At 33.6% G+C, this 26,672-nt stretch overlaps 1 protein-coding gene across 2 annotated transcripts in view; it reads left to right on the top strand.

The window, feature by feature from the left end:
* Positions 1-15,001, top strand: part of Ubr1 (Ubr1 ubiquitin ligase) — a 102,105-nt gene extending 87,104 nt beyond the window's left edge. For both annotated transcript variants that reach the window (XM_072530005.1, XM_072530004.1), the window contains 3 exons: positions 4,234-4,370; positions 7,717-8,100; positions 12,966-15,001. In XM_072530005.1, the coding sequence (XP_072386106.1) occupies positions 4,234-4,370; positions 7,717-8,100; positions 12,966-14,736 (2,292 nt within the window). In that variant the 3' untranslated portion in view covers positions 14,737-15,001. The remainder of the gene's footprint in view (positions 1-4,233; positions 4,371-7,716; positions 8,101-12,965) is intronic.
* The last annotated feature ends 11,671 nt before the right edge of the window (positions 15,002-26,672 follow it).

The raw sequence follows: 26,672 nt of genomic DNA on the forward strand, positions 1-26,672 counted from the left end.
CGGAACTTGCTCGTATTGCGAAACCTGTGACAAAATTCATGAATGTATGCAGCCGACACTTTAAGGAATTGGATTACTTTTTTCCAGGTAAATCATATTTGATAGGAAATTTATTTAGGAAATATTGTCTCAGCCTGGTTATTTCTTAATCATTGAAATAAGATTTTACATACTTATTTTTTAGATGTGAGGACTGGTAAACGTTAAAAAAATGTTCCATTCCATCTGAGAATCTACCCATTCGATCGTTAAAAGAGCAAAACAATGGCATATATCTAGTACAGGATCTATTTCAAGAGATGTAATGATTGACTCAGATCCAACAACGTCAACAATTACGGAATATGAAATCAAAATTAACACAGGTACAGTGATTAATGCAGTTTTAGAAGCCATCCGAAATAGTCCAGAGTTACAGCGGGATCACTCACTGAAAATCAGCACAGAAGAGAGGCCTATCCAAGTGACCCCATCTGTATTAAGTTAAGGCAACAAAGTTATTTGTATGATTTGATACAAACAAATCGCGATTTAAATGCATTCACTGGAACTCAATCTAAATTTGCTGGAAAAAATTTGTGAAGCTGCTAGTTTGTTAGAAAACAAAAATTCGAAACCATTATTGCTTCAGCTAAAACAACGTATTGTTCAAGTGTTTGCTAATTTACAAACTGACCTCACTTTTCTTTGCCTTTCTGTTATATTTAGTGTCTCGGTAAACACATGTAGAAATTATTTTCAGATAACGGTGGAAGTATTAAAACCTGCAATCTCTGGCCAGGAAAAGAAGCGATTTAAAATAGGATACCTGTTAGTTTTAAGAAATTTTCTAAAACAAGAATTATTTTGGACTGCACAGAATTACTTTTACAAAAAAGCAAGTGTCTCAAGTGTCATGTAATGACTTTCTCACTACAAAGGCGATCACACATTAAAAGTTATGATTGGAATAGCACCATCTGGTTTAATTACATTTGTAATTCCTGTTTGTGGTGGCCGTATCTCAGACAAAGAAATTTTTATTCAATCAATATTATTGGTCAAATTGACACCAAATGAGGATGATATAATGGTAGATAAGGGCTTTTTGATAGGAAATGAATGCATTGAAAAGAAAATCGAATTAATAAGACCGCCATTTTTGGGAAAAAGAAAACAATTATCAATGGAAGGTGCTCTTTGTACTGCTGAAATTGCTTCAGCAAGAGTAAACGTTAAAAGAACTATACAACGGCTAAAAATCTTTAAAATTCTTAAAGCAAGAATTCCTAGTTCCTTATATGGACTCTATAAATATTATTTCAGGTATTGTTAACCTTTCTACACCAATACTTAGTAATGATAAATATTAATTTATATTTGTATATATCTAAATTAACAAATGTGAGTGTAGTGAAGTGTAAATATTTTTTCCAAGTAAAAGTGCCCATAAGAAATAAAACAATCTTTTAAAACAAGTTTTTTATTTATATAATTTAAATACAACTGGTAATACATTGTAAAAATATACGCCTACCAAAACTTTTAACGTGTTTTGTATAAATTCTACATCAAATGGTATTTTGATAATAAGTGTGGACTTATCGAATGGACCAAACACTACAAAATGACATATTTTTAGTCCGGTAACTAACAGTCGCAATTGTACTTGTCCATGATACATATATGGTTTTTCTTTAAAGTAATATTATTTTCCTCAATTATGCATAAATATTTAAGGTCACGTAAAATTGATTGCACATATTTGCAACATTTTCCTGAATCATTTCCATTTACTGTCAGCCATAGTACATCATATGAGATAAGAATTCCCAAATGTTCAACTTTACTTTGAGATATTTTTTCATACATTTTTAAAGCAACTGTAATGTAGTAATATTGCAGTAACGTAAGAGCACCGAATTCCGACCGGTTATAAGTGGTATATATAAAAGTGTTTGAAAGATCAATTTCGAATCATTGAAATTTAAAGTAATGCATCTCTATAAGCTATTTTGCATTAATAATTCTTACTAGAGTCGAATTTATAATAATAACACCAGTCATTTCAACAAAATTGCTTATTTAAGAAACCAAATGCAAACATTTCGCAAATAGCCGTTTTCCGTTCACATAAATGATTTTTTCCCAATACCGTCCACAAGAGTACCACTATCCGTCCTATTTATTTAGTTATGACAAAAAAACGCTTTAAGAATAATTTTTAAGTAAATTTGCAAAAAAAATGGCCAAAAAACAAAACAGATAATTTAAAAATAAGTTTTATTTAAGTACAAAGTTTTGAAAAGAACTTAATGCCTGCAAATTAATTAAATAATAAAAAAGAAGACTTTATTTTTTTAGGTTTTCAATTTCTGGAACTTCATAGGCGCCTCGTTTATTTATGAGTAAAGGTCTCGCAATCTTACAAACTACATCATCAAAGTCACAATTTAAAATGTCATTTCTCTCTGGCCATTTCCAGTACTCATAGTCATACTACAGCCACTCATAGTCATACTTTTAACTCTCAAAGTATCATTGCTTCGTTCCTGAACTACACCAGGGAAATATTCATTGTCATACTGCACCAACACAAAATCGTCTTTTAAATATATTTCTATATTCTTTTTATTTATGTTTTCCGTATTAATATTACCAATATTTATGCCTGGTGTGTGTTTTGGAGGACAATTTTTCTTTTTTGCTTGTTGGATCTCTGTTTTTTCTTTTCTCTTTCGGATTCGTTCACATTTCTCATTTTTTTTCCTCTTTTTCTTTTTTGAGTCTTCGTTGATGTTCCATAAATTCATCACTTATAGCTACTGTAGGATAAATCTTTGGTTTTTTTCCTTTCGTTGGTGTCTTCTGTGCTATTATTTTTTTTTCCTTGCAGAGCTTTCCCGCCAAAATAGTGCTTTTTTGAAAGGTATTGGATATTTACTATTATTCTCTGATGTTGTTGTAATTTGCTTAAGTGGGATTTTTTAAACGTAGTATCTATAAAATATTGAAAATAAGTATTCCTTACCTTTATGTTTTTTTTTTGGAATCAGTATCGCTTGAAACAAAACATGCACTTGCAATGAACTGAGCCGCACTGACAGCAGTGAACGTAAAATGTCTGCGTGCTAAAGGTAGGATGAGTGGGGAAATAACCTATCAAAAATTCTACTCGGCCGTCTGATTGAGACAAAACTCTGAGGTATAGAGGGCAATTTCTTTGTCGGACGGAATTGGGAGACCGGACGGAATACGGTTCTTTTACGTTATTTCCTTTAAATTTGGAATTATACAATTGGTTGACTTTAAGTGGCCAATTTGGGTTTTTATTTTTACGATATGTAATTAAATGGTAACAAGTGGTTCAAAGTCAGTCTTAATTCTGAATCTTGTGCTCTGGAGAGTAATATCTTCAATATCTCAGTATCTGCTGGTTTTGCTAGACGCGTATCTAATTATCTTATTGTAGTGTTTTTTTTTTTCATGTGACAAAACTGGTTAATTGGCACCATACTTTCATACACATTATGTTTTTTCATTTTCCCCACTATTGCTTGATGTATGTGGTGCTTAATTTTTCCAATTTTTCCATTGTATGCCTGTATGTAATAAAAAGGTATTATAAACATGAAGTTATAGCAAAATGGTTCTTTTACTTTTATCAAATCACTATGTAATCACTTACCGCAAAATATATAGTAATGTGCCAATTATATGTTTGCATTTGCTTGAATTTCCAGCCTTACATGTACAATTATAAACAACATTTTTAATATTATCAATAACTTCAATTTTCACTTGTATTTGGTGGGGTACTCCTCTCAAATTGCTCGTTTGAAGGCACAATGCTTGAATCACTGCGGTTTTCCCACTACATGATAATATTCATCAAGTAATAATGTGGTTGGAATCTAAAATTGCTTGCCCTTCAACTAGGGGTTTATCAAATTTACAATGTCAACAAACCGTATCTCTATTTCGTCTGCCATCTTTCAAAACAAGTGCTGCCACCTACAGTCGTTTGAGAACGCGAATACGACGATAATATTCGTTAGATGCATCGAAATCATGCAGACTATATCAAATGGGATATGTATTACAAATTAGCAATATCTTTACAAATTATGAAATACCAGTCTCAATTTAATTTTTCTATCGTTTTCTGTTTCTCAGTAGTTCCAGCTTACCCACATATTTATTTTATAAATAAAAAAGTAATGTTTTAAAAATAATCTTTGTCTTTTTTGCTAGGTGGACAATGAAAAGGAAAGAAGAGCTAAGTTGGCAGCAGAAAGACGAGCAATATTAATGGCCCAGATGCAGGTGATGCAAAAGAATTTTATAAAAGAGAATGCCAGTTTGTTTGAAGAAACTAGCACTGGCGAGTTGTAAGTATTTATTTAATCATATAGTTTTTTAGCTTCATATAAACGAATTTTAAGAGTAGATCGTGATATTCATCTTGCAGATAGGTGCTTCTCAATACGGGCACTAGCTTGGGAAATATAATCAAAGAAACCAAAATAAATATTTAAAACAAAACATTAGATCCTTTAGTTTTGTGCGATTCTTCTGTCCGTTTGCGGATTAGTGTTTTTAATGTTTTTACTTCGCATTTAGAGAAAACTAGAAAAAACACATTTACTTGTAAACTATTATATTGTATACTGTATATAGTATATTGTGTATTATAAACGATATTAGGTCAAGCTACGTCATTCAAGTGGTGAAACAGATGCATTTGAAGTCCTTTATTTTTTGCATAACACCAGTTGTTTTCAGTCTTATATAAAATTAAACTTAAAAAAAATAGAGCATTTTATTTGGAGCAATTTGATGAAGATTTATCATCTACGTGAAAAAACTCGTTTAAATGACATTTAATAAGAAGTATAATTAAATAGCTCTATGTTGAGATCGCTACGTCAGTCCAGTCGTCAGAGATTTGACTCCTAAAAATTATACAACAACGTTGAATTTAGCCGAAAATATCAATATTGGGACCCTAAAAAAGATGCAAAAAAGTTTACCACTTTTACCCCTGCGTTTATCCCTAAAACCCCCTCGTAGGGGGGTAAAAACTCAAAAAAAAATCCATTTACCAAGAACCTGTACGCCGTAGAAAAAAATGTTTTAAATAAAAAATGTAGCTGAGATAATTTTAAACAAAAATGTTAATTAGCACTTTTTCTGTAGAATGAACCGTTCTCTCAGAAATAACGTTTGAAGCGACCGGCGATTTTGAAGGTCAGTTGCGCGCGCGAAATCAATGTTAAAAAATATGTGTATCAAGTCGACGGTAAAAATTCGATATCTTTTGATCAGAATGTGCTATCGACAAAAATCAAAATGCGTTTTAAAGATGAAGAGCAGCTTTCTTGTGCAATCTTTGTATTTTGACGCAAATGAAGTGAGTTTCTATAAATCTGTTCAATAAATAAACGTTGCGCGATTTTTGTTATTTTTTACTATTCTCGTGAGATCAATAAAATTTATCACTTTAATTAACCTGTCATAGTGAAATTTTAATTTTAAGATGAATTTGAATTTTTTGTTGTAATAGATATGAGGCATTTGAATTATGACCAAAAACGCATAATTTAAACTTTTACATTACAAACGATCGCAAGTCACGGAAAATACCTCAAAGAAGATGGTTTTGAGTGTAGTTTGTAGCAGAAAATGGGTAGTTTTGAAAAATGTACTAATGTAATTAAAAAAGAGCAGTTTTAAATATTTTAGATCGTTTTGTAATGTAAAAGTTTAAATTAAGCGTTTTTTAAGCATATTTCAAATGCCTCACGTTTGTTGCCAAAATTCAAAATTAAAATTTCATAAAAAGAGGTTTAAATCTTTGTATGTAGGTATATTTAAAAAACCCTTAGAAGGGCTACATCAATATAACAAACGTTTTCGGAATAATAATTCCATCATCAGGTTAAAAGCAGGTTAACATGCCTGAGCCACCAAAAATATTAGGGTAAAACTCTTTACAAAAATTAAAGTTGCCAAAAAATGTACATGTTGTTGTTAAAAATTAATGATGTTTAATATTTTATTAGATTTAACTTCAGGCAACTTATAACCATGCCGGCATGTTGCAAGATTTTGAATATATGTTTTTCGTTTCTTATATTTCATTGTCATCACCTTCAGAATCTGAACTGTTATCTCCAATGTTAATTATTACAGGTTCGATAAAACCTGGGTGATACTTAACTGATCATCAAAATTAACATTGTATTTCTTCAACCAATCTATAATGTCTAATTTTAAACATTTAGCGGAAGGTTGTTTATTTATGATTTCACTATGGTAGGGTGCGTTGTCTATGACAATCAAAGATAGGTGTTCTAAATTAGGAAGTAACTGTGTACTTATTCATTTAGTAAATATTGTACTATTCATTTCACCGTGGTAATCTGCACTCAATAATTTGGAACAGAATAACAAACTGGCGTCTGAAATAAAAGCTTTTGCTGGACCGGCATGGACCATAATAAATCTGTTTCCATCATAACCACCTGGTTTACGTAAACTTCTGCTGATGTCAACCTTCCACGACATCATTTTATTTCCCCTAGAAAAAATCCACATTTCGTCTAAAAATACAACTTTTCGCTGATATGTACTATCTCTGTTTTTCATGTATTTACGTAAGAAACACGCTCGTTGTGCTGCGATATGAGTTCTTTCAATTAAAGCTCTTCGATGATAATCTTCTTTAAATTTAAAGCCCAAATCTTTTAATATTCTACTCAAGGATGTTTTACTTTACAAGTCAGCAGTTTTCGTTTTTAAACTAGGTCTGCTTTTTCCCGGAGAAGATAAAACATGGTTTTTTCTTTTTCGTATATTGTATACTGTTTTTCTCGCCAATTTTAGTGCTTCTGCTACCCTCTAAAACAAAGTTAAAATATCAATATTTTTGATTGAAATTGAAAAAAACCAAAAACGAACAGTTCCTAATTATAAATATTTTGTTATGTAATAAAGTTAGCAACTAAATAATATTAATAACAAATATGCTTGTCATCATTAAAGCTTTATAATAGTGCACATCTGAAAATTGTACTTTTTGTACATCTTGAACAACTGACAACGGTTCCAACGGTCACCCATTTATTTTTCCTAATTCAAAGTACTCGATTAAATTTAAAAAGAGGTCTTGTGCTTGTGAGTTTTTCCAGGTATAATCTAAAAAATTCAATAAAACATTTTCTTTTTCTCATTTCGTTCACTTTTTTAAACTACAATATAAAATTAGTTGTGAAAACAACTGTTTCTGTAATATAAATAACTTCTAAATGCAAAAACGGGATAAAAAACAGCAAAAAATCCAACAAACGGACAGCCATAAGTAAGCAGACCAGAAACGTCACAAATTTTACTTAAAATCTCAAAACGTCTCCAAGCGTCTTTTTGTACCTATCTCTTTTCGATGTAATGAGTCCAGAGCGTTCATAAATATAACATGTGTGTTTACTTAATAACATTCGGTAGCTGGTTTGTCTTTAGTTTCATGCGTGGAAGACAATGATACTAGATAAAAAGAATGTTTTTATCTCGTCAGGTATTAATGACGTACAATATTTGAGCACGAATAAACAATATTCTGTGGAATTTAAAAAACAATGTTGTGTTTCTGTTTTCTTTATTATTGAATGTAAAAGTCCATCAAGTAACCGCCAATTCCATTGATATATAGATTTACTAATGAATTTATAATTTCAGTCAAAAACCGAGAACTTCTAGTCAAGTTGAAATCATGGACGTCACAGAACCGTCCGAGGAACAGCCTATCGCCCTTGGTCCTAGACAGTCACCAAGGTATTCAGAAGAAAAAACTTACACTTGCATCCTATGTCAAGAAGAGGAAAAAATAACTGCCAGTGGAAACACGATGGTACTAGCAGCTTTTGTACAGCAAGCAACGGTATTGTGCGAACACAAAACAAACGAAGCTATGATGGATATTAGCAAACATGATCCTTTATATCTACACGCTAACTTGGGACCTGCACCTCATACTAGTACTTGTGGTCACGTCATGCACAGCGAGTGCTGGAGGAAGTACTTTGATATTATCATGATTAGGGAACATAGGCGACCATACAGGTAACTTATTTACTAATTAATTTATTAAGCTAAAAAAATGTCATGTTAGTATTGCATACCATTATACACAGAGTGTTTCATTAATATCTGTAAATATTTTGACTTTGATATTATCATGTTGATATTTTTTTTTTGAACCTATTCTCTATCCTTCCATTGTTGGATGTAGGTCTCCCCCAGTTCTCTCCATCTTTCCCTATCTTGAGCTGTTCTCTGCCATGTGGGACCTCCTTGTTTCCTGATGTCATCTTTCCACCTCATCTGTGGTCTGCCTCTTGATCTCTTTGCATTGTATGGACGCCACTTTCCGATGGCATTCTTCCATCGTCCGTCTTGTAGATGTTCATTGTGTCCAGCCCATTTCCATTTCAGTTTTGCTGTTGTTCTATCGCGTCTACTGTCTTTGTTCTGGTTCTGATCCACTGGTTACGTTTTCTATCTTTAAGTGATATACATAACATTTGTCTCTCCATCGCTCTTTGTGCCTTCCTTATACTATCCAAATTGGCCTGTATAAATGTCCATGTCTGTGCTCCGTAGGTGAGCACCGGTATTATACAGGAGTTATATATCTTGCTTCGTAAGTATAGAGGGATTGTTTGATCTTTTAGAACGTAAGAAAGTTTGCCGAACGCTGTCCATCCCATTCTTACTCGTCTCGATATTTCGGCTGTTTGATTTTCTCTGTTAGCTCTGATTGCTTGTCCTAGATAGATATACTCATTTACCTGTTCTATTTTTTCTGTTTGTATTTTTATTGCCTCTTGGTTTTCCGTGTTTTTAATTACTTTTGTTTTGTTGAAGTTAATTTTTAGGCCTTTTTGCAGTGATTTTTCATGAAGTTCATTCAGCATTAATTCTAGTTCTTGTCGTTCCGAGGAGATCAGGAGTATATCATCCGCATATCTAAGGTGATTTAGGTACTTTCCGTTAATACATATTCCTCTGTTTTCCCAATCTGTTGATTTTATTATATCTTCCAGGGTCAAGGTAAACAGTTTAGGTGAAATTATATCGCCCTGTCGGACTCCTCGTTTAACTTTTATATTATCCGTTATTAATTTGTCGTCCAGAATTACGGTCATGGTTGCGTTTTTGTAAATATCATGTATCAATAATTGTGCGTATCTTGAATCTATGCTACTATTGACCACATCTTCTTCCACCGCTCAGTGTTCAATGCTGTCGAAAGCCTTTTCATAATCTACGAATGCTAAGTACAGCGGAAGGTTGTATTCATTGGTTTTCTCAATTAAGATTTTAAGCGCATGTAGATGGTCGATTGTGCCGTATCCTTTCCTGAATCCGGCCTGTTCCACTGGTTGGTAGTTATCAAGTTTATAGGTTAGTCGGTTATTTATTATTCTTGTGAAGGTTTTATATAGTTGTGACAAAAGGAAAATAGGACGGTAGTTGTTTAGGTCTGTTCGGTCATTGATATTATGATGGCAAAATATAACTATTTAAGCCAAATAGCTTTGGCAAAATATTACTCCTCTATGAGATAAAGGCCGTTCAAAACCCTCCATCCCCCATCTCTCCCGTAATAGCTGATATCTACATGGAACAAGAGAAAGTTAGAAGTAGTAGAGATTGACTATCTTCGAAGGGGAACCAGAATATTAAGGTGCGAAAAAATTACCAACGAGACCATTAGAGATAGATTAAGTGCCACAGACACGTTAAGTGTCAAAATAGAAAGGAGTGTTTCCAGTGATTTGAACATCATCTACGGACGGAAGAAAGTAAATAGTCCAGGAGAGTATTTAGATGGAATCCACCAAGAAGGCTTAAAAGATGAGACCTAGAAGAATACTTGTGGGAGGGTTATCGGTCACAAAAGTGGAGAAGAAAACAAGGATCTTACTACTTCATCATTTAATGAAAACATTTCGTGTATGAACCCATACACATCATCAGTTCAATCTAAAAGTACATCAATAAGCTTACAAATATAGACAAAAGATCAAAGAAAAAACTTCCAAGAAAATGTAACTGAAATTGATGACAGTAATGTATAAAACAAATCAAATTTGGAACCATGGACTTGTTAATATAAAAAAACTGATTTTTAAGTAAAAACAGAAGTATGTAAAAATATATACAAGTAAACTTTATACAAGAATAACAAACATAAATTTCATCACTAATACGAGGTTTAGAAAACCATTGATAAATTATATATACTTAAACACCTCAAAAGCTCCGAAAGGTAAGCCGTGAAAGAAGTCAGTTAGTTTTAAAAGCGATACACACAATTTCACATGACACACAAGTACATGACATTTGTCTCTAATTTCAAAATGGCTAAACGGTAATTTCAAAATTATGAACATATCGGGGTGGCACCAATAGTAAGTTGACAATAATTATGATACTTATCATTATGATGGTTATGTAACGCCAGTATCAATTGAAATTAAATATCAACATGTCAAAACCAGATGAAAATACAATGAGATACACTTAAATTCGTAAGGAATCTATAAGATAAATCAAAAAGTTCATATAATTATGTAAAATTAAAGAATGATAAATTGACATTAAGTTATTTTGTTAAACGAAGTAGGATGCTTAAGTGTTTGACTCATTTCCAAAAACAGCCGTATAATTTTTTTCACCTATTCAAAGTTAACTTTATGTTTGTTCATATAATAATACTGTTGGAAGACGAGTTTCCAGATCCACTTGTCACTTAAAAAAAATACACTTTTCGCGTCGCAACAACAGGAAAATAGGGTAAAATAAACAAAAGAACATAAGGACTAGACTTTTCAGCAATGGTATTTTCAAAGAAAAATGAAATTTCTTGCATTGTTGATGATTTGAGGCAGTATGTCATCTAAAGGTGTATGAAAGCCTCATTATTGAAGGAATTTTAGATACAAGCAAATATTTTGACATTTACAAGAATCTCTTTTACTAATTATGGAAAAAATTTTGACATCAGGTCAAGATTTTGTCTTCTAACATGATTCTGCAGGAGCCCATACTGAATTTTTTAAATGGACGGAAGACTACGGTGTATCGTTTTTGAACTGGAGTTTTTATTAGTCCCGACCTGTCTCCTATAGACAGTTGTGAGTCGAAATGAAAAAGCTCTTCGTAAACATTCCACCAGAACAATCCATGAATTGAAGCAAAGACTTCAAGAAATATGATATTCCTTTACATCAAAATTTTGCCTAGTCTTAATTAAAACTGCGCGTCAAAGAATTTTCGAATTTCCCACCAGTCAACAGCCCTGCCATAGTCGTTGTCTTCTAGTACTTGAGGGGCTAAATATTCCGGGGTACCACAGAAACTCTTTGTAGTTCTTCCATAAGTTATATCTTCTTTGCATAGTCCAAAGTCTGTCATTTTAATATGACCATCTTTGTCAAGAAGCAAATTTTCCAATTTGAGGTCTCTATAATGAACCAAAAAATCACAGTAGATGTTTAACTATAGTGTGACGATATATTTACCTGTGTGAATGTTGAGAATTCCATGGACTGCCAGGGTCACCAATGAAGAAGTGCTGAGAAGGATGGGTTGAGACAAAAAATTGTTGAAACCATAAAAGTACGCAAGACGGCATACCTTGGACACATACTGAGGAATGATAAATATAGTCTTCTGCAGGTCATCATGCAGGGTAGAGTTGATGGCAAAAAAAGAATAGGTAGAAAGAGGAAGTCATGGCTGCGAAATATTCGAGACTGGACAAACATGACGACGAATATTCCACGTTGCAAAAGACAGAGAAACTTTTAGAAATGTGGTCGCCAACCTCCGTTAATGGGGACGGCATAGGAAGAAGAAAATATATTTACCTGGAAATTGTCTATTTACACTGTGAGTGGAGATAGGCTAAGACAGATCACGGTTCGTAGACTTACTACGGTTGTCTCTTCCGCCTAACCAATGAACATTAAGCCGAAACTGTACTCTCGTGACGCAATTCTTCCCCTTCAACCAATCAACACTGCAATCGACCTGCCCTCTACATTCAGTTTCAATCACGAATAAATGGGTTTTGTATTCTTGTGTACCATGGTACAATGAAATGTGTATTCATGTGTATTCATATTGTGTACTCTGGTGACGTAACTCAAGCATCCCCACCCCAGTCGGAAGAGGCAACCGTAGTAAGTCTACGAACCGTGAAGACAGATATTATTTCGAGAATTTTCGAGGTTATAAAGAATAGATATGATGATTTTAACAAATGGTAAAGTTTCGAGGTTCTTAAGGAAGTTGTGATCGTAACCTTTCATTCAAATGTAACAATGTTTCTACCGTCTAACGTAAGTTGTCACTTTTTTTGAAAGGTACATTTAACATTTTTCAAAACCATTTCTTCTATTTGTGTGTATTCAAATTATTTTGTAACACGTTGATGTATTTATCAGCATTCATTATTTCGTCTACAGAGTGTAATTTGTCCACTCCATAAGCTTGCATGTTAACCCAGACCATCATGAAAACAGGAAACTTAACTCCCTTTACACAATTTTGATATTTAAATGACAATGACAATTATGAGCAGATATCTTAATTCAGTTATTTATAATTTAAATTAACAGCTTGAGATTTTTCTGTTAAAACTGATAATTAAGTAGTTGTTGCAGAAAAAAATTGGATCATGAGGCATTACTTGCAGTATACATTTAAAATAATATTACAAAATGTAAAATTTATTGAGTGATTACGTCATTGAAACCTCATAAAAAATGAACTTAGACGCTTTAGTCAGTCATCAAAAGAGTATTAATAAAAGTTGTATAGTTTAGAAAAAGTCTTTATTATATAGGCTCTCTATATATTTATTTGAATCATTTTAATAAATGTCATATATACATTGAATTATTATTTTGTTATAGATTGCGTCATCCCGCTAGCTTTGACGTGGATAAGCAAGAATTCCTCTGCCCTCTGTGCGAATGTCTTAGCAACGCAGTCTTGCCACTAATACCACCGCTGAACATTTTACAGCCCACAAAACAAATCGACCACATCTCTTTTGAAAATTGGCTCCACGGCATCAATCATGTTTTAAAAAATAAACAGACAACTTGCCACGGTTTGTTCACCTGTGATTCGTCAGAGGAATGTAAAAATAAGCATTGTAAGGACTGCTTATATACTTCTAACGGTAATATTGAACATGAGGAGAATGTAAAATGCGAAGTCAACTGTACGTTGCAACCCCATCAAGTTTTCTTCTCGTATGATTTCACACCAGATACACCTGAAGAATTTAAACAACTATTCCCTGTAGAATTCCCGAAATTGGAGAGTAGTCATGAGGAAATGATACAAGTTTTTGCGCAGGTGGCTTACACCAGAGGACTGAACGTTAATCCCCATCCATATGATAAACGTTTGGTACCGATGTGTTGGAAAACGTTAGCATACACAATACACTCTATAGAAGTACTTTTAAGAGACGCACAGAAACCTCTATTGGGCCACTTATCCAGCAGACAGCGAGATTGCATCGAGAGTTTGGTGCGAATAGTTGGAGTTTTAGGTAGTACATGGAAAAGTAGCGCTTTTATCAATAGCCATGCAGTTAGTCTTTTATCTATATTATTCGAAAACGGCAATGAGGGACCGTCGATACTCCAGTGGGATTCCTTCGGACTTTTAATTAGCCTTACCTTTTCTTTACCTAGTCTTTCTTGTAGGAATAGTAAGAAAACGCCCGTGCCAACAGGTGGCACATCGGACTGGCATCTTTTAAGAATTATATTTATATCTCATATAGTTAAGATATTAATATTACTGCAAAATGACGATCTTTCCACTTCAATGGACACGGACATAGTGGGAAACGCAGAGATTTTAAAAATTTTAGACGGAATGGGCAAAAACCTAGATCACGTAAGCACTCACGATGTGTGGGAACATGTAAAATACGCTTGTCAACCTTTTCTTAGATGTTGTGTTCTCTTTTATCACTACTTAACCGATGTTAAAGCACCTGCCAATCTTACAGAATTTAACGAAGATACTTTCAGCATGATGTGTGATTATTTGGACTTACCTCAAACTCCCAAAGAACTTTTCGACTCGGAAGTAGTAATGGATTTGGTAAGTCGGTGGTGTAAGCACGAGGAGGTTGTTTCGTATATAAAAGGTGCTCCGATACAAGTTATTCGCGAGCCGCTATCAGTTCCTCGTCTAATTAACCTCCCAAACGATTACAGTGAGCTTATCAACACAGTTTCAATGTTTACCTGTCCTAATAGCGATGAGGATTCCAAGAACCCTTGCATGTGTTTGGTATGCGGGGAAATACTATGTTCACAAAGCTACTGCTGCCAAACTGAATTAAATAAAATGGCAGTGGGAGCATGTAACTATCACGCGAATAAGTGTGGCGCTGGTATTGGCATTTTATTGCGGGTTCGAGAATGCGAGATTCTTTATTTGGCTGCGCCACATAGAGGATGTTTAATATCTCCGCCTTATTTGGATGATTACGGAGAGACAGATCAAGGACTACGAAGGGGTAATCCGTTGCGACTGTGCCCCGAAAGGTACAAGAAACTTCAGACGTTATGGCTCAGTCACAGTATTCACGAAGAAATAGCGCGTTCTATAGAAACTAGCAATCATATTATATCTATCCAATGGAATCTTCTGTAGGTGACTTTTAAAATGAATTGTGATTTAATGAACTTAAGTAACGAGAAAAATATATGAAACAATTTTAAAATCAGTCGATCTCTAAAGAGTCAGCGATGTTTTTAATTTTACTTTTTTTAGATCATGTAGGTACTTATCAGAGATATTCACCAAAAGCTCTCTCTTTCTCGTTGGAAAGAAAAAAATATTTATTTATTCGAAAATTGAGTAAAAGAGTACTGTTGTATTATATATAATTATAATATTAAAATGTTTATAAATCTTAGTTTTGTAGTTTTATTTGACATTTATTATAGAATGATAATTTTCGATTTAATCAGCACGACGAGGTTGTTTCGTATAAAAACGGTGCTCCGATACAAGTTATTCGCGAGCATCTATCAATTCCTCGTCTAATCAACATCCCAAACGAAAATAAAAAGGAATGAAAATGAAAGATTTTTATGGACTGTATATTTGGTGGTATAAACTAATCAACCTCCCAACTGAAAATAAAAAAGGATGAGAATGAAATATTTTAATGGACTTTATATTTGGTGGTAGAAGTTTGCTTGATTAGAAATTATTTTAATACAAGTCACAGAGAAATAAATCACAGGTGATTTGGTTGAAGTTTATTCTTGCATTCAAAAGATTGACAAATAAAATTGATTTCTTTCTGGCAAAATATCATTCAGGTTTCAGATCAAGATACGGAACCAATGACCATCTTTTAATATTAAAAGTTCTGATCGAGAAATGAATTGAATATAAAAAAGCTTAGAGTTTTCTGTGTATTCGACATAGTAAATCAACAAAAACTCTTAGATTTCTTAGTCAAATGTAGAACATATAGAGATTCAATGACAATCAAATATACTTACATGAACGCAAACATCAAACTTTAAAATGCCTACTAACCAATACATAAACAGGTTCAACATAGACAGAGGAGTAAGACACGGTGATACACTTTCCCAATAAATATTTGTGGCCTCCTGCAAGGTATGCAGTACCATAGAATGGAGATCAGCTGGGATCGCATCGATGGAGAAATTTAAAATCTCCTATGTTTTACGGACGATGTTGTATTGATTTCAGATAATATCTATAATAATATCCTGAACATGATATCCATAAAATCAGATAATATCTATAATAGTGTTATTGTTACAACTTAATTATCAATTCTCCGAATTTAGTACCTAGAATTTTGGTATTATATTATAGTAGGACAAAAACAGAGTATCTCGAATGTTGGTTTAGAGAAGGAGTTACTAACCACAAGAAAAATGTTTGTGTATGAAATGATCCCGACAAGTAGTAATTCTAAGTATTATACATCAATGAAGAAATTGATTGTGATACATACAGATGAATAGGCGAGATGAATCAAACTGAAGGAGGTTAGTGATATGTTTTTACAGGCAAATTCAAATAAACTAAAAAAATAAATTTAATGATATAAGATCATTGCATACTTGTCCGATCACAATCCGGTTGTTTTATCGATAAGAGTGCAACTAAAGAATGTTAAGCACCATAGCTCCAAGAAAATCATGGATACAGGGTGGCTCAAACAAGACAACACATATGCGGACATGAAATTTAAAATAAACGAAAACTTAAGGAAAGTCAAAGAAGATAATAAAGAAACTGTTGACGAAAAATGGGAAAAATTTAACATGCCCTTGTGTCAGTTATAAAAGAAACCCTCAAACCACTTGGGGGAAAAACAAAACCTTTGATGACAGTAGAAATTATTGAATTTATGGAAGAACGAAGGAAACATATAAAACAAAAGACCTGAATAAATACAAAAAAATCAGAAAGAAAATTCGAGAGGCAAAAGAGAGGTGGCTCTCTTGACAGATGCAAGGAAATCGAAGATCTGGATAAAAAGTATAATAGCTTTAATTTAAACAAAAAAATCAAAGAAATGAGAGGTTCTAGAAAAAGCATAAGAACGAGTATCCTTGAAAATAATAAATGAGATATTATTACTGATATGAAGGAAAGATTGTGTCGCTGGACCAATTGCATCAAAAAGCTATTTAATGATGAAAGAGAAGAATTATCATTAGAAATCACAGAGGATACCGGACCACCAATATTACGGAAAGAAGTCATCTATGCCATCAAAAACACAAAAGAGGGCAAAGCTACCGGACCAGATGATGTGCCCATCGAATTATTAAAACTCATTGATGAAGATGTTATTGATGTAATGGTTGAACTCTTTAATCTAATATATCAAACTGCCACAATCCCCAGACAATGGCTGTAATCGACCTTTGTGGTAATACCCAAAAAGTCAACTGCAATATCCTGCTCAGATCACGGAACAATAGCTTTAATGAGTTACACACTTAAAACATTTTTGAAAATTATACACAGCAGAATTGTAAAATAATACACAGCCACTCTTGAATATGAAATTAGTGACACACAGTTTGGCTTTAGAAATGATATGGGCACAAGACATTCTTTGTTCGGCTTGAATGTGCTGGCCCAGAGATGCATTGATATGAATCTGAACATGTACTTATGTTTTGTAGATTTTGATAAGGTTAAACATAAAAAGCTTGTATTGGAATTAAACTGCTAAGGTAAGAATTGACAACCAGAACATCCTAGATATTAAAATACAGAGAGGAGTCCGCCAGGGTTGTGTGCTGTTACCACTACTCTTCAATGTCTACAGTAAAGCGGTATTTAAAGAAGCGCTCTCATAGAAGGTATATCTATCAATGGAGAAGTTTTGAATAACTTGCGTTTTGCAGACGATACAGTAATAATGACGGATAACAACAACGATTTATAGAACGTAATGCAACGACTTAATGAATATTGACTAAGGATGAATTTGAAAAAAAAAAACTAAATGCATGATCATGACTAAATCAGCAGATGCAAACATCCAATTGATTGTTCAGGACACTGCAATTGAGAGTGTGGATACCTACAAATACTTAGGAACATGGATAACAGGGCCGTTCCTGGCGGGTATGCAATGAATGCCCCGCACTCAGGCGCTAAATTTTAGGGGCGCCAAATATTTGGTTACCATTACAAAAATATTCTCACTTCTAAAACAAAAAAGTCAGTGTTAAGTATTCCGATTGCTATTCCCTATTATAATACCAAAATTACTAATTAAATTACCACCCTACAATTTTATTAGTGTCAGCACACGATGCGCCGTCTAATGCCGCTCGCCGCGTTTGAGTAAAGAATGTACTATTGATAAAGAGCAACAAAAATATTATGAAATTGAAAAACAGTGATGGCGTGGAATCATTCAAAGAATGATTTGTATTGTGCAGTATTTACCTGGCCAAAATTTAGCTTTAAGGGGTGACAGTACAAATCTTTATGAGACTAATAATGGCAATTTTTTGAAATGATTGCTAAATTCGATCCAATTATGATGGAATACCTGAGCAATATTCGAAGGTCTAAAGGGTTGTGCCGAAATATGCCTCATTCCCTGAGCAATCACTTCCAAAATGAATTAATTCATTTATTGTCAAGAAATATTCGGAAAGAAATTCTAAATTGCCTCAGAACAGCAAGATATTACTCAATTATTTTGGATGAATCTCCAGATGTTAGCCATGTTGAGCAGCTGACGGTCATAATTCGCTTCGTTTATTGTTCTCCATATGAAGTCGAAATTAGAGAACACTTTCTGGGTTTTTTCAAAGTTTTAAATACTAAAGGAGAAGGGCTCTTCAATTTTTTAAAAGAAGAAATATCAAAATTTGAAGTAAACCTTGATGACATGAGAGGTCAGGGTTACGACAATGGGGCAAATATGTCTGGCAAGCATGTGGGCCCTCAAGCTCACATTCTAAAAATTAATCCCAGAGCAATGTTTTTGCCTTGTTAAACTCACACTTTTAATTTAAGTGTCAACGATGCAGCTAAAATTTCATATGAGACTAGTTTTTTTTCAATTATTCAGGAGTTGTTCAATTTTTTTTCTGCTTCACCCTACAGATGGGACATTTTAAAAAGAAATGTACCAAACTAAACTTTAAAATCAGTAAGTGAAACACGATGGGAAAGCAGAGTCAAAGCCATTCGCCCTCTTAGGTTTCAATTCCTCGAAATTTGTAAAAGTTTACATGATTTGGTGGAAGATAATTCAAGAGATATGAACACGAAACATTCAGCAAGGTCACTATTAGACAAAATTAAAACGTTCAAATTCATTTTTTTCTATTATAATTTGGCATGATGTGTTAACAAAAGTTAATATAGTAAGTAAAATGGTCCAAATTCCAAATACAACTTTAAATGAATGCCACACAGAAATAAAAAATCTTATTATTTATTTCACTGAAAAAAGGTCAGACAAACATTTCGAGATTTTCAGGAATGAGGCTGTAGCAGAAGCAGAAAAAAGTGATGTAGAGCAAACATTTCCATTATTAAGACAAAGAAAGACGAAGCTTCAATATTCGTATGAAGGTACAGATGAAACATTATTCGATCCAAAACAAAAATTTAAGATCAGTTTTTATTTTCAAATTTTGGACACAACATTTCAATCCCTACTAAGACGCTTTGGGGGAATAGATAAGTGCCACGATTTATTTGAATTTTTGGGTTAATTTTCAAAATCTAGATTCTGATGTGATTAAAAGATCATGTATGGATTTGGATTTAGCTTTACAAATTCAACATGAAGGAAACTAATGCAAATATATTGATGGTCTTGATTTGCATAATAAAATTCTGTCATACAAAGTCCTTAATCCAATCACAGACTCTAGCAAAATTTCGGATTCCCATAGATATTTTAAATTATATAACAAAGAAAAATTTACAATCCTTGTTTCCAAATCTATTTATAGCCTTGAGAATATTCCTGACCCTTCCAATTTCGATGGCATCTGGCGAAAGGAGTTTTTCAAAGCTAAAGATCATAAAAAATTATTTAAGAACGTCAATGTGCTAAGAAAATCTATCAGATTTGGCCGTCATTTCAATTGAAAATAAAATTTGTGAAGCCATTGATCACAATGAAATGATAAATGAGCTTGCATCTGTGAAAGCACGACGTATCATGTTGTAATTCCAATATTTGTTATTTAATTATTTTTTACTTGGTATATATGTATTATTTAATAAAGTTTTTTTGTATTGAGAGTATCTCCTTTCCGTTATTGTTTCATGTTATATTGCAGAATGCCTTATTAATTTGCGAATTGAGTGTTTTCTTTCTTACTGTTAACTTACATAATAATATTGTTTTAAAATGACCTTTTTTCTTCATTTAATTTTGAAAATAAAACCTTTTTTCAAACATGGTTCGTTTTATTTTTCTTTTTACATTCATATCGTATTTTCAGTCATATCACAAGAACATGTTATGATATAGGTATCTTAAAAACATAATATGGGGGCGCACAAAAAATCCTGCACGCAGGCGCTCACTACCCTAGGAACGGGCCTGATGGATAACATCAAATGTAGATAAAACCAAAGAAATTAAGACACGTATTGAAATAGCACGTGCATCATTCGTTAAACTTAAAAAGTTTCTTTGTTGTCGGGATATAAGGTTAGAACTACGCCTGAGAATGCTTCGATGCTACGTATTCACTACTCTTCTTTATGGCTTGAAAGCATGGATGTTAAAACAAGTACAACAAAATAAGTTGGCAGCTTTTGAATTTTGGTGTTGCAGAAAAACCTACGAATATCATGGATTCAAAGAATGTCAAACACAGAAGTTACTAGAAGAATAGGAAATAAAGCTGAAATATAATATAGACTATCAAAAGAAGAAAACTTAAGTACTTAGTCCATGTTATGAGAGGGCAAAGATACTCATTATTGCGGCTTATTATGCAAGACAAAATTCGAGAAGCGAAATGTGGGAAGACGAAGAATATCGTGGCTTAAGAACTTGAGTGAATGGTTTGAATGCAGTAGTGCAGAACTACTTAGAGCGGAAGATGAAACTTAAAGAAGAAGATACTGCACAACTGAGAATGCTTACATAGATAAGTTAGCAAAAAGCTGATAGAAGTGACAACAATGTACACAGGAAATACACAGTAAGAATGAACAATATGCTATTAAAATAATTGGATGGAATATAATGCAAACGATAAATGTAGAAATATGCATATTTGCGGGTGGCGTAGTGCTTATAGCGGAATCTGAAGTTCAACTTAAAAAGTGGAACTCATAAGAAAAGGAAAAGAAATAGAAACAGTAAAATAGAAAAGTAGAGATAAAACTTCAGACATTAATACAATTAGATATTTAAAAAGATTAATAAACAATAGAGAAAGCATAAAGGACGATTATCAACAACAAATAAGAAAACACTGGAAAACTATTTCAAGCACTAAATAGGGTATTGCTCAATAACAAAGAAATATCGGATAAAACAAAGATGATATATCGTCGGTAGACAGCCAAAACCGCGAATTTGTAAAATAGCTATTACGAGATAATTGATTTTTAAGGTTTTACAATGTCATGAAAAATCATAGTTTTCAAAATTCTTAATTATTTTTTTATAAAAAAGCTTAAATTGGCCGTAGGTTATTAAAGCGTTTTATCAAAGTAAATTTGAAAGAAATATTTTTGTTAAAATAGTCACATTCGTTAAGCTGGTATTGAATATTTTTTTTATTGCTTTGCACTTAGGCGAACTGAAAAAAATGAATAGCAGTACATCAGTCTACATTTTATTGCCAAATTAAGCGGTTATGATCCACAAAAAAATATAAGAAGCACCTAAACATATTAGCAAAAACATAGTATTCCTAAAAATTAATTTTGTCAACAACACAAAACTAATCTTCCGAATCTTCGCTGAAATGAGGTTCTGAGAGATTATCTCTAACAGTTTCATTTACGTTCATAGAATGCACTGAAATGCACAATTCACTGTTATAAGCAGGTTGTAATTCTATAATATCTTTCTTTGGTCGTCCGCGGCTCTTCGTAACATCAACCTCGGAGAACTCTTCATCAATTTTTTTTTGTAAAACATTTTTATTGTGCTTTCTGTTTTTAAATAGCGCAGACAACAAATCTGACGCCAGGGAATCTTGTTAATATTGTAGGAGTTTGACCCGAAATTCTTAAAGTCGAAGAAATCTTGGAAGTTAGGGTTTCCTAACTCAAACGGCCTTGGCTTTAATCGAGCACCTCTTATTATTTGAGCCCAACCTTCAGGTGTGTATAATGGGACATATTTCGATTTTTGTTCAATCTTAGAATGAATTGAGTCACATTCCATTTTGGAATGACCAGATTTAAAAAATTTATAGTTAATTTCCATCAAACTAGAGTGAATTGAGAGCAACTTTATGCACATTCCAGCGAAATAACCATTTTTTTGTTGTCCGCCACATCCATCAGACATCATCCTAACTTCTGTTATATTTGGATGTGATAAAACATAAATGCAAGACGATATCTCATTTGAGCCCCTTTTTCCTTGTGATTCGTCCCAAAGATAACAAACTCCATCTTGGTTTCCCAGATTGTAAATTATTAAATTGTAAACTGCGAGTTTATGCAAATAAAATATTTGACCAGCAGGGCCTTTTGAAACCATTAAAACTGCTTCAAGGTCAAAGTTAAATGACAAGGACTTCAAATTGGTTTTAGCTACTTCTTTCTCATCATCGCGAGCATGACGTGCCTGCCCTTTTCTTTTTACATGCTCTTGATAGAGCCGTTCTTCAGAAGCTTTTTCCGCTTCCGTCATGTTTTGATATTGTAAGCATTTCTTGTAATGGTCTTTCTTAGGTTTGAAGAAACCTAAATTGTGCTCTACTTTTCAACTGACGGTAGTAACGGACCTGCAGCTCGTTCTATATTGTTGGCTCCAATATACGCCTCGCCTTTTAGTCTTTTAGCTTTTCTAATATTTTTCTTCCATGCTGCCTTATTTTTCTTCCTCTTTAATGGAATATTATCTAAAAATATTACATAAGCTAAGTAAAATTATTAACCAAATTTTATAATTTATTTACCTGTCTCCTCTTGTTTGTATGTTGTAATGTTTGTATTTTGAGAACGATTTCCGAAGTGGAAACTGAAACGTCAATAAAAGTACTTTAATTGTGGCTATAATTTAAGTCTTTAATTGTGGCTTATTCCCATTTAAATAGTAATTACTTTAACATGCCACAAGATCAATATACAATGTGTCAATTTTAAAACTTACAATGGGCTATATCTCACGAACAAAAGCTGATATCGAAAAATGCTTGAAACCGTTTCTAGGATAGTAAGGGGGAACTAAAATGACATAAAAGAGAACTCACCCCCATCAACCCCCTAGGCCCCACCTACCACAACCAAAAAAGTTTAAATTGCAAATCCCTACTTGTGATACATCATTGAAAAGACTATAAAAAATGCTATTCACTTTTTTGGTTGTGGTAGGTGGGGCCTAGGGGGTTGATGGGGATGAGTTCTCTTTCATGTCATTTTAGTTCCCATTTACCATCCTAGAAACGGTTTCAAGCATTTTTCAAGTTTCTAAATTGACACTGTATAGGTAACAACGATGACAAACGGAGCAGAAAACGGAGGGAAAAAGAGAAAAGGATGTAGTTAAAACCTGCAACAGTGATAAGATAGGAATACTAAAAAGTGGGGCCAAATCGTGAGAGGAAGCAAAACAGATAGAACAGAATGGAGAAAATATATCAAAAGTTACCTACCTATATCAAAAGGATGCACCTACCCTTTATATACCTAACGGTAAAAGAGGAACGATTATATATATATATATATATATATATATATATATATATATATATATATATATATATATATATATATATATATATATATATATATATAAGTATAACGACGTCTATTTTTTTACTATTAAACAGAATTAAAAATATATTTTCAGTTGAAAAAACGTAAAAATACATTGGGCATAGCGGGAGATCTCGCCACTAACCATCACGGACCTGGATGTATTCAGAAAAATTGGTAATAGCTTGTGTTGAAATTTAATTGATGAGATACATTCTCTTCATAATCTTTAAATTCTTTTAAATTAAAAGAGTAAAACCCCTTTTTTAATAACCTCGTATACCATGTATCACAAAAAATTTATTTATACAGCCAACTACAGGAATTTAGTTTCCTTGTGGATTTTAATTTGACGGTATGGTCAAGTTGGCTCTCCAGTACTTCCGCTTAGCCACTAAAAGATGCACTTTGAAGCTAGATATTTGAGTTACCAGCTGAAGTCCGTTTGAAGAGGTTTACTCTCCGGACACTGGAACTCACTTAAAGCATGGGTGTATGTTACCTGAAGTAAAATTTAATTAAAATATTAAACATCAAATAATATTATCAACATCATGTACAATCTTTGGTATCATATTATATTTTAAAGGGTTTTTACCCAAATATTTTGGTGGCTCAGGCATGGTAACCTGTATTTTAACCTGATGATGGAACTGTTGTTCCGAAAACGTTCGTGTTTTTAATGTAGCCCTTTTAAGGGTTTTTATAAAATATACTAATATTTTTTATATAGGGGTGTAGGGTTGTGTTATAGAGGTAGCACCTTTTATCGGAACGACCACATCGAGCATCATAGATGGGAGATGGTTCTTGGTAACTGGTCCTCATAAGACACCTAACTCTCACTTATGGCTCCAAGTGCCACACCCCGGACAACTGCATTGGTCTGCAGGCTAAACTAAGTGAGGGTAGCCAGATATGGTGAAAATTTCACCGACCGATTGCCGGTATAAGCAATCTCACACTTACTAATCAACGGCTCTGGGCGGAAGAATTGGTAGGTGGTAGGGCACCCTTTTGTCCTGGGGTTGAGAAATCGATCTCGAAGATGGAGGAACCAATATACTGGTCAACAGCATAAGGATGTAGAAGGAAAGGGGAAACCACTACATTAAAGATCCCCATGGATATCCCTAGTAAAATCATCATGGTTTTAGAAACTAATAACGGCGTTACTGATCATGGCCCTCGGAAGCCAAGATCCGGCAGGGGAGAAGAAGACAAGGACTCTCAGGTCGTTAATCAGCGAATTCCTTGTCAAAAGAACGCAGATGAAAAAATAAGACTGTCCAACACTAGAATAGGAACATGGAATGTTCAGAGCATGTTTCAGCCTGGTAAAATGCACAATGTTATTCAAGAAATGAACAGGTTGAATATCGATGTACTGGGTATCAGTGAAGCTAGGTGGCCCAACTCAGGTTGTTTTTCAACAGACGAAGCCACAATATATTATTCCGGTAGCGAGAATAACCAACACAGACACGGCGTGGCAGTAATAGTTAATAAAAAATCTAATAGAGCGGTGGAATGCTATTTCCCTATCTCAGAAAGAGTAATGGTACTGAAGTTAGTGACATCTCATGCCAAACTGAATTTGATACAAGTTTATGCTCCTACGGCGAATGCCGACGAAGAAGAAGTAGAATTATTTTATCGAGATATCGAAGAGGCACTTAGAATAACGAAAACAAGAGAAATCACGATAGTCCTAGGTGATCTCAATGCAAAGATTGGAAAGGGGCAAAGCGGAAAGTGTATAGGAAACTATGGTCTGGGAAATCGAAACGAGAGAGGAGACCGTCTGTTACAATTCTGTCAAGAGCAGAACTTTATTATTACAAACACATTTTTTATGTTACCAAACAGACGACTGTATACATGGCGATCGCCCGCAGATACATCGGAGAAAGTAGTCAGGAACCAAATAGACTACATTATGATCAATGAAAGATACCGTAATGCTGTTAAAGCCGTAAAAGCATATCCTGGATCAGACGTGGCCTCAGATCACAATCCACTTATAGCCAAAATTACACTCACCCTTAAAAATATTAAAAGACATCAAAGAATCCCTACAATAGACACAAGAAAACTTAAAGAACCTAAAGTAAAAGAATGCCTCCAACAAGAACTGCATGTGAACTGCAACAAATTGAACACAAACACCAACGATATTGACGAGTACTGGAATCGACTAAAAGATTGTCTACTGGAACCCTGTAAAGAAATATTAAAGACTCCCTCAAGGAGAAAAGAGGAATGGATGAATGACGAGATACTCAATATGATGGAACAACGGAGACAATTTAAAAACAAGGATAACAATAAATACAGAGAGATAAACCACGAGATTAGAAAGACGATAAAGCAGGCAAAAGAAAAATACTTTGAAGAGCAATGCAAAGAGATCGAAGACCTTCAAAATAAATATGATCTGTTTAACCTACACAAGAAAGTCAAAGAACTGGCAGGACTAAGAAAACAAAATCCCACTTGTGCAATTCTGGATAGACACGGTACTGCTATAACACATACGGACGAGAAAATACAAAGATGGGCAGAATATATCGATGAATTGTTCGATGATGAAAGAGGGGATCTGGAGCACATAGAACTTACGTCAGAAGAAATAGGTCCATATATTACAAAAGAAGAAATATTGCACGCATTAAAAACAATGAAGAGCGGGAAAAGCCCTGGACCTGATATGCTTCCTATAGAAATCCTAAAAATTCTAGATGAGAAGCACATTGATGTTTTAGTGACACTTTTGAACCAAATTTATAGTTCAGGCGTATTACCCAAAGAGTGGTTGACATCTATTTTTATTTGTCTCCCTAAAAAGAAAAACGCAAGAGAATGCAGCGATTACCGCACCATTAGCTTAATGTCTCATACGCTAAAGTTACTACTTAAAGTCATCCATAACCGAATATATCACAAACTGGACATAGACGTTAATAATACACAATTTGGTTTCCGCAAAGGCCTAGGAACACGTGAAGCTCTTTTTTCACTTAATATACTAATACAAAGATGCCTGGACGTCAATCAAGATATATACGCATGTTTTATTGACTATAATAAAGCATTCGATAAAGTACGACATGAACATTTAATAAATGTCCTGAAATCAAAGAAGA

This window comes from Diabrotica undecimpunctata, chromosome 4 (assembly GCF_040954645.1).
Source record: "Diabrotica undecimpunctata isolate CICGRU chromosome 4, icDiaUnde3, whole genome shotgun sequence".
Taxonomy (NCBI): Eukaryota; Metazoa; Arthropoda; class Insecta; order Coleoptera; family Chrysomelidae; genus Diabrotica; species Diabrotica undecimpunctata.